This window comes from Plectropomus leopardus, chromosome 5 (assembly GCF_008729295.1).
Source record: "Plectropomus leopardus isolate mb chromosome 5, YSFRI_Pleo_2.0, whole genome shotgun sequence".
NCBI classification, from domain to species: Eukaryota; Metazoa; Chordata; class Actinopteri; order Perciformes; family Serranidae; genus Plectropomus; species Plectropomus leopardus.
In genome coordinates, this window is record NC_056467.1 from 34,290,465 (window position 1) to 34,304,896 (window position 14,432).

Genomic DNA, 14,432 nt, shown 5'->3' on the forward strand with positions numbered 1-14,432 from the left:
GATATATCGGTATAAGCTTATATGTTGTCTGATATGCATGATATGAAAAGTTTATTTTTGTACAATGCATTGAATTTTTTAATCCCCAATATCAGCATAGGCCAGGGCCCAAAATTCCAGTATCAATAAGACTCTACTACATTTGGTCTTACATCAACTCAAGTTTCCACTGTATGTTTAATTATATTTCAACTGCAGTGACAGGCAAAACTTGCAACTGTCATTTCAGGAGCTACCAGAACATGAAGATGACTGAGCCTGCATTTGAAACTCAAAGCCTCCAAACAAAGTTCCAGCTTAGTTACACAGCAGCAATCCTGAAGTTTTCATAGTAGAAACTTACATTATAGACCACCTAAAGATCAGGAGAGATGCGCTGCACTGCGCAAATTGACCAATGAATGGAATATGCTCCAAAACACAGACAGAAACTGTCTCAGTTTGAGATACCAGTTCTTCTGGAGCTGTATGATTTGTGCTTCAGATACCTCTGAGCTGAAGAAAACAGTGTGTGCCAGTGAGTGTTCACTCTGGAGTCTGCTTTGACTTTGATTTGACACACGCTTGGCAGAGCCCAGGCGCCAGTGCTGGATGCGTCTTCACACAGACAGCAAGGCGACATCACCTAATGGCCCTTATCTCAATCTCCTTTAAAAGCATCTTGTATTCCCTGTTCATCTTTTTCACCTCTGCAAAACCCTGCTTCTTCTAATAAACCTTCAGTCCCCTTCTCCAGTGGAGCATTGGTGCCTTCCTTTGGCGACGGGGACCAGACAGCAGGGCCCACTGTGGTTTTAATGGGCATTAACTGGGGGGCTGTTGAGGCTAAAGTGCAACAAAACCACAGCACTGGTGCAGGCTCTCTGGTAAGTGTGAGTGACTATGATTACAGGCATTTTCTGTGTCTGTATTTTAGAAAATAATGTTAATACTCATGAGTTTTCTTTGCCACATTTGACTGCAGTACACCAATGCCTTTAGCTGAAGTGTGATGCGGGCGTTTGTCAGCAGAAATAGACAGTGAATATGGTGTTTTGATGATTATATTGACTCTATACCACTTTTTACTGCAATTTAAAAGTCTCTCTCTGTCACAGAAATGAGGAAATACAAAGACGGCTGTTTTACTCCAACTTCCCTGCTTCCCTTTCAAAACAAAAGCCTTCTGACAGCATCTCTGTGGACAGAATCCCATCAGTTGCTGATACAAGGCATTTTATTTTGAAACATTTACAGGACCATGTTGTTGGCTGTGCGGGAGCTTGCAAGACTTGCATGAAATTAGTGGAATTTGTACTTATAAATGTAGAAATACAGTACTAATATCTGCGGGCCGTGACGCAGCAGCGACGTTGCAACAACGCTGCATGTGTGAACACCAAAAGCATGAAACACGCTGCTGCTCGGCGAGGCTGAAGTCAAACTGAACATACGTCGTTTTTTGTCAACTCAAAGTAAAAAATGTAACGGTATGTTGTGAAAGCTGTCAACATTTAGTTTTTGAATTGTTTCATGTTTGATTTTGTCGTTATTTATTATTTAATATTATATTATTATATTTTGGCAGCTCAGGGATGTTTAAGCAACCCCTGTTAATGCACTGCACTTTTTGCTCTGTTGTCAATGATAATCTGTTTTTGAACAAAGTGATGGGAGAAAAAATACTTATTTTATTATTATTTGTATTTCTTTTTTTTTTTTAAATCTGATTTATCGATTAATCTGAAAAATGATCAATTATCAAAATTATCATTAGTTGCAGCCCTAGACATTATTAAAATAAAAGGCCAGTCCTTAGATTGATTTGAAGATTGAAGATTGATTACTACTTTTACTACTTGTGTCACTGCATCTGCTATAATAAAACAGAACTTAAACAGTGCAAGTGCATCATGCAGGGTGTCCTTCTGACTGTGTGTATCAAGTAGCAAATGAAGCCAGCGCTGAAGGGCCAAAAGCTGCAGTTCCTTCCAACAGCAAGTCAATCCCCAAAGACCTCCATGTTAAAATGCCCAACTTTACAGCAGAAACAAACATGTTTACAGCGTGGTCCAGTTTTCATGACAACTGTACAGGGGTTGATTTGATATATAATCCACCTGTTTACATTTTATTAAGGCTTAAAGACATGCATAATTAAGGGTGTGGCCATTTTCAGTGGTAGGCTGTCTCAAGCCTATTACGCACAAAAATGTTTGCTAACACCTGCTAACATTTTGCTTTTTAATGAAATGGGAAAGGGAACAATCGGCTTTCATTATGGGACTCTGCAGTGGTCACAGGTATGTATCGCCTCCAGCTCCGATCGGCATTGATGGAAACACAACACTTGGGTGAACACACTAATTGTAGCCCCTTAACCAACAAGATGTAAAGACAGCCCACCACTAAATACCATCTGTCTCCACCTAGGCAGCACTCAAATGTCAATCCAAATCAGTCTACTCTGAGTTTGAAAGAGACTGGATAAGTAAGAGATATACGTATAAAGAGAAGTAACCACCATAAAGTTTCCAAAAGCCTCCATGCTGCTTTCTACTTTTTACTTGTTTGCTGGCCCATCCATGATGTTGAATGTGACACACCAAAAAAAAAAGAAAAAACACAGAAAGGCATACTCATCAGCTGCACAGTCATGTACACAGCTTTGCTCTACTGGCAATGGAAAAGCAGTCTGTAGCCTATTTTAGCCAGTTTACACATTTAAAAACCTGCATGCACACACTAATTTTGGTGGAAAAGGGGTATGAGAGGTATCGCCACAGCTCCAAACCCTTGTCCAAGTATGGTCACTTCTTGATCCAAACAAGATGGCAACAGCTGAAATTCCAAACTTGAGGTTCAAACATGACTCCAAAAACCAACAGTGACGCCATGGTGGCTATGTCCATTATTTTTATAGGGCATGTGGTGTGTATGTGAAGACAGAGAACAGAGCCTTGAGGTACACCTCCTTGACCCTGCAGGCCTGTTCACCTCACCGCTCTCTCTGTCTATCTGGGAGCCAACTGTGTATGAGGGGCTGATAGCCATCTCCTCACCCCAGTGAACAAGGATGTCTGAAGATGACCTGTTCTCTCTGTATTGCCCACACACACACAAACACACACATCACAGGGCAGACGGGACTCAGCGGCACCAATGAAGCCTCCATGGGCTCCAATTAATACCCCAGCCCTTCATATCCCCTCATCTCCTCATCTTTAAGAGCTGACTGCAGATTAAATATTAATGCATCAGCGTAGAGAGAGAGAGAGAGGGAGAGAGAGAGAGAGGGAGAGAGGACTCTTACATGGCTATCAATAATAAAAAAAACATCCCACAGCTCACAGTCACTGGCAGCTGGCATCATAGGCTGACAAGAAGGGAGGTAAAATGAGAAAACAACAAGGCCCATAGTCTAAGCTTTCCTTTACAGTTTGGACTGTCATCAGCTGTTTGAGAACGGAACTGGATAGCAAGCAAACAAGGACTGCAGAGATATCAAACCAATGATCATCACTGCATGCGACACGTTGAAATACGAGTCGAACATGAGCCACACAAATATGCCAAAGGCAAAAACAACATTTGCCAAGGGCAGAACACAGCTATAAGGGCCCATCATTTAATGAAAAATGATGTTTCCTCCTAACATGAAATTGACTCATCACAGCAAAACTGTGTATCTGTAATGCCTGGCTTCCATGATGAAAAAAAAAAATCACATAGAGATACTGAGACAGAACGCAGAGTGGAAAGGTCCAGACACACCAAAGCAACACCACAGAAATACTGGCGCCGAAAGCGGACCTTTGTAGGGATATTTACCGTGCGTTAGGGCTGGGTACGACTGGTACCTACCACACCAAATTGTAACGCAGATTTCAGTGCCAGATGTGTGAGTAGCGAGACAGCGAGCAAGCACGAGCAAGAAAGACAGAGTGAGCGAGCTAGCATGTGTGTGACAGTGACGGTGAGGCTACAGCAGCCTGAGCAGAGAGTATGACGTTAACTGCAGCAATGCAGTGTGTCAGGAGTTTGGGCTGTTTGTCAGTGAATAAATGCTACAACTCCTCAAGACCCAAGCAAAACTCCCGTGTCTTGCTTTCTAACTGTTTATTAAAGTGAAAGGGGTATGTCCAAAGTTAGCAAGCTATGGTAGCATCGCAGGCTCCTTTAAGGTGGACTGTTAAGGTGGAGCAGCTATTCTCATTGTAGTGATAGTCTCAGCTGCTCCTAAACAGATAATAAAGAAATGTCTGTCTGTGGAGTCTCTCCTGAGTTAGTGAGAAATCACAAATCCCATATCAAATTTATTTAGCTGTTAGTAGTCATGTAACTGTTATTATATAATGATTTGTATTTATCCATATTTATATATTGAAGTATACTTCACACTATTAAGTATATTGGAACAATCTCAAGTTTAAATGCTTTAATTGCTTTTATTTTTAAAGTATCGCTTCAGGCACCATTTAGGCATCGGTACCATCATTTTAGCGCCAGTATTGGACGAAATCCAAACAATACCCAACCCTACCGTGCACTAGCAAACAAAAATGCAAACAATGGCAAACTGTTTTTGCTAAAGAGCTCAATGGCTAAAAAACAATCTCACCAAATATAAAAAGTTTGTTTCCACCTCACTCTGTCTTGACTAAAGCCATTTCTTTACTCTCCTCACTTCCTGTTTCTCCTCTTGTGAGCTGAGCTGAACTGCTAATCAGAGTGATTTCATTCACAGATAATCTCCATTGCCTCCAACACATATTCATTATGCTGAAAAAAAAGCCTAAGAAAAAGGGCCAACTAGTGCCACTGCTGCTAGACATAACACCAAAACTAGTATGACCATCAGCTTGGTGTGTCAGGGCCCTTAGGATCGCACACAAGGACTTTCCCAGCTGTGACTTTTATGAAATTTGCAAAATTGAATTTTAAAAAGGTACATGTATTTATAGAAGCATTGGGTAATATTCAAGGCTGACATCCTTTACAGAGTATAGTTTGCTGGTTGCTGTTGAAACAAGCCCTAAAAATCTGTGTGACTGTAAACCAGGGGATGGGTGGGTGGGGGGTAAATCAAAGGTGGACATTGTGCCTCACGTTGTCCCCCTAAAACCAACTACTTCTCTGGTCCCCAGGCTAACTGCCCTCTCCAACCAGATGACTGCACCCCTGTCCTCCCCCATCTGTGACCTCCACAGCGTGCTTCACTGCTGACCGTGTGAGAAGAAGTCTGTGCAAAAAGTCTGCTTTGTGGAGATTTTTAACATGTCCTCATTAAGCATGTTTCCATTGCAGATTTGCCCAAAAATTAAGCGATATTTACGAAATGTCAATAAAACACAATTGCATGATGACTGCATTTCCACTGAGTGATGTTCTGCAACTTCTCCTCTGGCAATAACATTCTAAGACTCATGGTGATAGATGTTCAAAACATTAGCAGCTTTATTTCTATTGCAGCCACCGCACTAGCCGTCATTATTTCCAATCAAAGGCCACGTAGGCATGTTATGGAGCCATAATGGAAAGGCAAGCCCCTTATATGTGAGACCGGCCACATATGAGGGACTTCTGGGAGGTGATAGTCCACGATTTCACAGGGGAATTGTGGATTCAAAACTTCCGTAGTTATGTGATGCAATAACAGCTCTTGCAGCTCCTACTGCATCATGAGGGAGCCAGTTCCTACTGACAAGCACTTAGTCATAGCATCATGTGACCTAAAAAAGCAAGCGCTTGTCTCAAGCCTATTATGCTGCACAAAAATTTTTGCTAATGCCCGCTAACATCTTGCTTTTTAATGAAATGGGAAAGAGAACAATCAGGTCAAATGGATCTGCAGTGGTCACAGGTATTTATCGCCTCCAGCTCCGAACAGCATTGATGGCAACACAACACTTGGGTCAACGCACTAATTGTAGCCCCTTAACCAGCAAGATGTAAAGACGGCCCACCACTAAATACCATCTGTCTCCACCTAAGCAGCGCTCAAATGTCAATCCAAATCAGTCTACTCTGAGTTTGAAAGAGAGACTGAATAAGTAAGAGATATATAAAGAGAAGTAACCACCATAAAGTTCCCAAAACCTCCATGCTGCTTTCTACTTTTTACCTGTTTGCCTTCCCATCCATGATATTGAACGTGACACACCAAAAAAAAAAAAAAAAACACACACAGAGAAAGGCATACTCATCGGCTGCACAGCCAGGTACACAGCTCTGCTCTACTGGCAATGGAAAAGCAGCTGTAGCCTATTTTAGCCAGTTTACACATTTAAAAACCTGCATGGGTATGAGAGGCATTGCCACAGCTCCAAACCCTTGTCCAAGTATGGTCACTTCTTGCTCCAAACAAGATGGTAACAGCTGAAATTCCAAACTCGAGGCTTCAAACATGACTCCAAAAACCAACAGTGACGTCATATTGGTTATGTCCATTATTTTTACGGGGCATTTACATTTCCATTGCAGTATTGCAAAACATGGCTTTTCCGAATCACCTGAAATATCACCTCATGCAAGCGTAAAAACTTTTTTTGTGATGAGTAGGAGTTTTTTCAAAATTGATGTGCTTCCATTAGGCATATTTTGTATTAACAATTTCAATTTGCACAATTTGAGGGTTAATGGAAACCCGCTTCATATGATCCTTCATATGAGTCTTCCAAGGATATCTGTGCTGTGGAAAGTGATGTGCCTTATTCCTGTGCCAAAAACTCAGCATCCCAGTGGCTCCATGTGACAGTGACCAATGACATTACAACACTGTGTGTCGGACACAGGTGTCAGTAATACTAGGGCCGCACTCTTTTCAGCTTGTACACCCCAGATTTCAAGTACCAAACAGAGTCCTGCCATCTTCCAAAGTTTTCTGATGATTTTGAGATGGTGGGATGTATCAGTGAGGGTGATGAGGCTGAGGACAAGGCTGCAGTGGCTAACTCTGTCACAGGGTGTGAGCAGAACTGTCTGCAGCTCAGCATGACAAAGAGAAGATGGTTGTGGATCTGACCAGGGCAAAGGCACCAGTAACCCTTGTTTCCATCCAGGGGGTCAGTGTGGACATGTGGAGGACTACAGGTAACAGGGACTACTCACAGACAATAACCTGGACTGAGCTAAGAAGACTGAAGCCCTCTACAAGAAAGACCAGAGCTGTCTCTATGTTTTGAGGAAGCTGAAGTCCCTCAACATCTGCATGACAATGCTGAGGATGTTTCATGAGCCTGTGGGGGCCAGTGCTGTCCTGTTTGCTGTTGTGTGCTGAGGCAGCAGGCTGAGGGTAGCAGACACCCACAGACTCAACAAACTGATCTGCAGGGCCAATGACGTTGTGGAGGAGGATGCTGTATGAGATAAGAGTCATCGTGGACAATGTCTCCCACTCCACACCATAAGGTGCTCATCAAACAACGGAGCACATTCAGTGTAAAACTCATTCCCCTGAGATGCATCACAGAGTGCCACAGGAAGTTATTCCTGCCTAACTTTTCAACTCCCTCCTCAGAATGTCCCGAAAACCAGTCGTAACATTTATCGGAAGTCTTTTATTCCATATGCCATCCAGGATATGAACACAGGATAATTGTATTAGGGGGAACTACTATTTTGTAAGATGTGCTCTCTCTCTATTATTTATTTATATTTATATAAATTATTGCTACGACTGCCTCTTTGCACTGTTGTCTCTTGTATATTGTACATTTGCATGTTTTTAATGTTGTGTTGGCTTACATGTTGTATGTATCATTGAGCATGCCTGTTTGCAGTGAAGCCAATGTTGTGTTGGCTTACATGTTGTATGTATCATTGAGTGAAGCCAAATTTTCACTGAGGTGGACAATAAAGTCTGTCTGTCTGTCTGTCTTTCCATCCGTCCGTCCGTCCATCCATCCATCCATCCATGCCAGATGCTCAGTCAACAGACTGGCATTTGGAATTAACTCACCTGTCAGCAATTACAATTCCATGATTTATTTATTATATTTTGAACAATGCAATAGTGACTTGCAAGTAAAATAATTCTGTGCAACCACAATTTGTGCACTAATTCAAGTGCTGCAATACTATGTGCAATTATACAACTGTACAGTATTCTTTCCATGTCCTCATTTATTCTTACTTACACTAGTCTTGAATGTGTATTTAATATATATTTTATTTTTATTTTTTTTTTTTTACATTTTTTAATTAAATGTTTTACTCTTCTTTCTATGTATATGTATGTGTATTTATATATATATATATATATATATATATATATATATATTAGTGCTGGGCCGTTAACGGCGTTAACGTGCTGCGTTAACGCGGGATTCTTATCGCGCGATAAGGAAATTATCGCGCGATAAACTATTCACTAAGTTGGGTCTATACAGTGAGCAAGGCACCAATTTCACTTTGTTGTTTAAGCGCGGATGTATACCTGGTCGAATTACGCGGAGGGGGCGTGAACAAGGCGGAAGCTGGTCTGCCTGAGTGACTGGAGTGATTGGCTCAAGCCGTGTCACAAAGCTGCTGACTGTTAATGGTCTTCTTCATGACCTCTAATGTAGGCCCACAGTTCAGTTAGGGTCATGTTATCAGAGGCTGCGCCCTCTGCTGTTCATTCCAGTTAGCAGGAAAAGCTTTTTCCACATGGAGACAGAACCTGTGTTCCTTAATGTCTGTGTTTAACAAAATAAAAAAAAGTTAAACACCAAAGTAAATCTTATGGAACATTATTTTTCTTTACCAAATATTATAGTAGAACAGCTTTCTCAAGCATTTTGTGATGCATTTTCATCATTTAGATAGATAGATATTATTTTGAATGTCTTTGGCAAAATTCAAATCTATAATTTTAATCTAGATTAATCTAGATTAACTACAGGATTGCAGTGAGATTAATCTAGATTAAAAAAATTAATCTATGCCCAGCACTAATATATATATATATATATATATATATATATATATATATATACACACTTTGTACAATGTAGCATAATACACATATTTTTAGATTTTTAAAACTTTTCATACTGGTTTTTTACACTGTAATGTAGCATAATGCACATATTTTTACACACTTTCCATGCTTAGCATATTATACATATTTTTTTAGTTTTAACAGTTCACATATTAATGTTAAACACTGAGGCATAATTCACATATTTTTATATTTATTATGTTACATTTATTCTTATTTTTATACTTCTTACTTTCACTTTCTTATTATTCTATACTATACTATAATGCTATACATCAGAGGGACCCTCAGGGATCTATACGTAAGAAGTGACCTGACAAATCGCTTTTAGGTTAAACTGGTTATAATCCATGCACACTGCAATCACTGGCAATGGGATAAAAGTTGAAGGTGCTTCATTTTAAAGAGATCACAAGATCAAGAAGGTTGAGAACAACTGCATTAGAATATGAAGAATTAAAGTGATGTTTTAAATTACTTTTAACTCACATGTACATCACATTAAGCATTTTAATTGAGTAAAATTGCTAATTGACCAAATTACACACAACATGTACAATGTGGACAAACACACAATAATAAATGAAATCCACTTGGCCTTGAGTAAGCTAATGTGACAACTGAGCTACATTGGTCATTAATTATTCATAAACAGAAACGCATGACAAACAAAGGAGGACAAAGTGTCTATGAGTGCGCTCCCAGAGGCGCCCTCATTAACTGGAGGAGGATACTGTTCCATGAGGGTGATTGTATTTAACAAGTACTTAACAAGTACCTCTATTGATTGGTAGTGATCTATTGTGCATTATGACACCTCCAAGGGCTGCTCCTTAGCACTGGGATCTGTTGGAATCCAGTTTAGGCTTGAAAACTGTCACTTGTTTTGCAAGACATTTTAGTATAAATACTTCAAACAACAAAATCACTGAGCGTGACTTCAATTGATGGTCTCTAGCTCCTCACAGTGGTAAGATGTGGATATTAATGTTCTTACCACAAACAATCCACCAATACCTCATTATTAAGGCCTTATTCATTTTAGGAATTACGCATGCTGGTTGTGGGCAGCTGCACTGACCTACCAAGAACAAAGTAAGAGTGAATATTTTGTATCGATGATGTAATTCCCAATTCTCAGAAAATAAGACAAGGTATGTCTAGTGAACGAGTGATCTGAAAAATAAAAACACCTCTTACTGTTGTATCTATGCAGTGCAGCACAGAAGCTCTCCAACACAAAACCCTCTTTATTAGGGCTCTGACACCTAATAAATAAACTTTGTATGGCACAATTCAAGCAAAGTGATACAAGGTGCTTCCCACAGGAGGGGAAAGGAGTAGAACCAATAATATTTAGACTTAAGAGAAGCAATCCAATACAATATTCTCAAAAATTGGAGTTCAAAAAACAAATCAAAGATTTGTAATGGTCTAAGTTTTTCATATAATTATTTTTCTACACAGCTAACTGTTAAATGAAGATCTGTGGTTATCCATAAATCTTTTTTCATCATTTCTGTGAATTTATTAAGTGGGCCTAAAAGCCTGCTCAAAGACACTGGAGCCATCCTTCACTTTACCTTCTCCCACTATAATAAATTTAAGAATGTGATGCAATACACTCTCGTTAGCAGCTAACTCAGTAGCACAAAGCACAATAGTCCTCGAAGCTGAAGAGTGACCCGACGCGCAGCTCCAGACTCTCGTTAGCAGCTTAACCAGTAACACAGAAACATGTAGACACACCAAGCCAAAGAATGAAAGGGGCCGCTGAGCAGGACCAGCCGCTCCTTCAGCAGCTAATAGCAGCTAAAGTTAGCACGAAGCACACACCCAGGGTAGCCGGTTTGGGTTTAAACAACTTAAAAGTAAGTTAGTGGCATTTAACAGACTTGTTTATTTGTGTATTAATTAGACTGAAAGTGCTGAGAGAGGTAACAGAATGCTACAAGCTCTAACATTAGTAGTCACTAATGAAGTAACGTAGTCTTAGCTTCTTAAATCGACATATCGCCAGCATCTCAGAGCAGTAAATACTGCTCTTTTTTCACAATTTTGAAACCTACTTTGATATATTTGCCGATTTTTTTTTATTATTCAAATTGTGCTGGGTGGTTAGTAACATTTTTGTGTGGGTTGACAGACTCATTAGCTCAGTAGCTTAAGCTTAGTAGTTTGTATGTAAAAACACTAAATTGATAAGAAAGACTGTTTTCCCTTAAGACAATGTAGGGGCCATTTGATTGTCCTTTCTGTATAGGTAGAACAGTCTGTGAGGCCTGTAAGAAGTTCAGTTCACCTGTGGCACTTTGGATTAAGGCAGTCACATTTCGAACAGTTTACACTATCTAACATGGCTCATGTGACACATTAATACACATCAAAGCGTTATTCCTTCAGACCAGTAATGTCATGGTCGCTTTCCTGTGAGTAGCTTTGGTTTAGTATGAGTGAATGATGTATTTACCTTGTAAGAAGGCAGAAAGCAGAGCACCCCCTTGGCCACGACCTGGCAGACATGGAGCAGTAGCAAACCCACCTCATCCTGGAAGGCATATGTCTCAGTATGCTGGAAGGTAGCACACAGTTTTCTGCCTTGGGGTCCTGCTCCGACTGTGCCCACCCAAACCTAAAGAGAGGGCATTAGACATCTTAAATTCATATGAAGAAACGGGGTTTGACATAATCCATGGACCTTGGGCTAAGGTTACTATCAATCCAGAACTGCAGAAAACAAATTGTTAAATCAACATTTTTATCTGTTATAGACAACATTGATGTAATTTATATACACTCCTCTGCCTCTATTCTCAAGCCATTTGATGCAGTCCATCACTCCACCCTTAGAGGGAACAGCTTTAGGACACATTATTGTATGTTGTACGAGAAAGTCACTGGCAGAGAGAAGAAAACAACATGGCATTCTATTTATTTACAAAGCACTATTTGGTAAACTTCATGGGTATCTTGCGTGTCTTTTAAACTATAGAACAATGTCTTGCTGCACTAGGTCTCAAGACTTTTTGGTCCTTGAAAATTATGTAAATACTGAAATCAGGAAACTGGCTTTTAAATATTATGCCCCAAGCGAGAGGAGCAATGTGCACACTAATCCCTCTTAATCAATCAAAATCCCTGCTGACTGACATAGAGCCCAGTGAATGCATGTGTTTCCTTTGAGTGATGTCCCATGTGTTGATGTTTTGGACTATTTGTTGATCTATACGGTGGCTTTTGTGTGTTTTTGCTTTTCATGTGCACTTAGTATCGGCTACATTTCTCATTTATTGACAATGTATGATGTGGTGTGCATTTGTTATTTTTATTTGTAATGTAATCAGTGCATCCTTAAAAAACAGAGCTTGCTCTCGATGGCCTTCCCTGTTTAAATAAAGGTTAAATAAAAACCCCTGAACATCCACAGTTCCATTTTTCAGGCCTTCAGGTGAGTGTTATTGCAATCAAATAGTTAAACTGTGACATCTGCTGGACAAGAGCGGCACTGTGACAGAGGGGGACAAATACAGAGTCAAAGTTTCTGACTGTTTCACACACCTTTAGCTGATGTGAGCTCTACCTGCTGACACACACAACTTTCCTACGGTGATTGACCTTCTGAAGACCTGGACCTCATGTTGACTGACAATGATAGTGCCGATAATCATATACCTCTTGAAGCTGAAGGATTTCAATGAGTACTGAGGTCAATGGAGGGAGGTTTAAATTTGAGTATTATTGAACTAAAAAATGCCTTTCCTACAAAAATGCATGTGAATGCTGGCAGCTAAAGTAAATTGCAAAGCATTGCCGAAAATACATGAATCTTATTGTGCAAATGCATTGCACTCACCTGCTAAACAAACCTAGTAGTTAAAATGTAAAGCTTGTAGAGTTAGAAGCTGAATTATACCTAAAGAAGCTAAAAGCTAAAATACATTACTAGAAGAGCTGGAAGCTAAACTGAAATACTGTCAAAAGTGGAGGTTGAATTAATTTACTGAAAAGTTTGAAAGAAGTGCTTTTTACTTAAAAAAGCATAAAATGTAAGAAAAAGTTTAATACAAGCATAAATGTCCTTCATGAGCATAACATTTTTAATTTAATAATATTAAACCGGAGTAGGCAGAAGATTATAATATTTTTTCAATTCACTGCAAATATTGAAAATTAAAAAAAAAAAACGCTTTAGATTTGATTATATCACAACAATTTCAATATTTTGAAATTCCAGCCTTGTTTGGGGTCCCCCAATAAACTCTTGGTACCATTTTGAGCCTTTTATTTTTTACAATACAGCCTTGCCCCCAGGAGACTCCTTTTACCATCTGGAGGCTTTTATTTTGAAAATCTAGCCTAATCCAGCTTCCTGAATCATAAATCAGCAGTCACACAAATTATACGACCAAGACTCAAACAGCTTCATACAGTAATACCAGAATGCCAGCAGGGCAACAAAATGCATGTGTTGCATGATTCCCAGAGGCTCAGTGACAAAAGTAAACCTTCTGACCTGGGACTTGTTGATAACATGGTTGGCCTCCAGCTGGATGGAGAATTTCACCCCAAGTTCAGAGGAGAAGGAGGCCATGGGTGACAGGGTTCCTGATGTCAGCACAATGCTGTGGACCGAGCGACTCATGTCAGAGAAAGCCTGAGAGATACAGACACAGACTTAGCGAACCTCCAAGGGGTGTTTCAGCTGTAATTTAAACCACAATCAAAAAATATCATAATGAGTGAAGGTACCTTAGGACCTTAGATTAGACCTTAGGATTCCAGTGGTACCAACTATGCAAGCTTGTCCGAAGGGGGCTAAATAATGCACCAAAGTTAGGCTAAATTTTGGCAAGGAAGAACAGCATGACCATTTCACAGGGGTCCCTTGACCACTGACCTCAAGATATCGGATTGAAAATGGGTTCTATGGGTACTCATGAGTCTCCCCTGTACAGACATGCTGCCTTTATGCTAGTCCCATGAAGTTTTTGGCAAAAAACATACCATTTTTGCATGCAGTATAAATGTGTCATTTGAATCTATTGTATTTGAGTATTTCTGCAGACTGAGGTCCCTAAACAGTCTTGAAATTGCTGCCACCTACGAGCTGAAAACACAGGTGCAGCTGATCAGACTGATTTCGGTGGGCAACAGTAATCGCCAAAACCAGCAAAGCACTATCCTTGAGTGTGTGAATCTCCACAGACCTGTGGATGAAACTAAATCAAAGAAGTTAACTACAGTGCTGCTGAATGGTTGGAAACTGATTGCAGATCAGTCAACATGGTGGAAGACTCTGGACTAAGTGATGTCCTCAGGTTAGCATGTTGTCATCAGTCACATACCTTACCGTTGTGGGGAACAATAGTTTCACACGTACAGGACATGCATGAATCAGAGAGAGAAACTAAACTGGAACTCCTAAAAAGTGACAACGGGGTCATTTGATTCCCAATCAAAACAATGTGGT

General features: G+C 40.0%; 1 protein-coding gene across 1 annotated transcript in view; it reads right to left on the reverse strand.

The window, feature by feature from the left end:
- The window catches only part of brip1 (BRCA1 interacting helicase 1), a 65,514-nt gene that overhangs the window by 28,054 nt on the left and 23,028 nt on the right, over positions 1-14,432 (reverse strand). Inside the window, 2 exon segments of the mRNA XM_042487366.1 lie at positions 11,433-11,594; positions 13,476-13,616. Of these exon segments, the coding sequence (XP_042343300.1) occupies positions 11,433-11,594; positions 13,476-13,616 (303 nt within the window).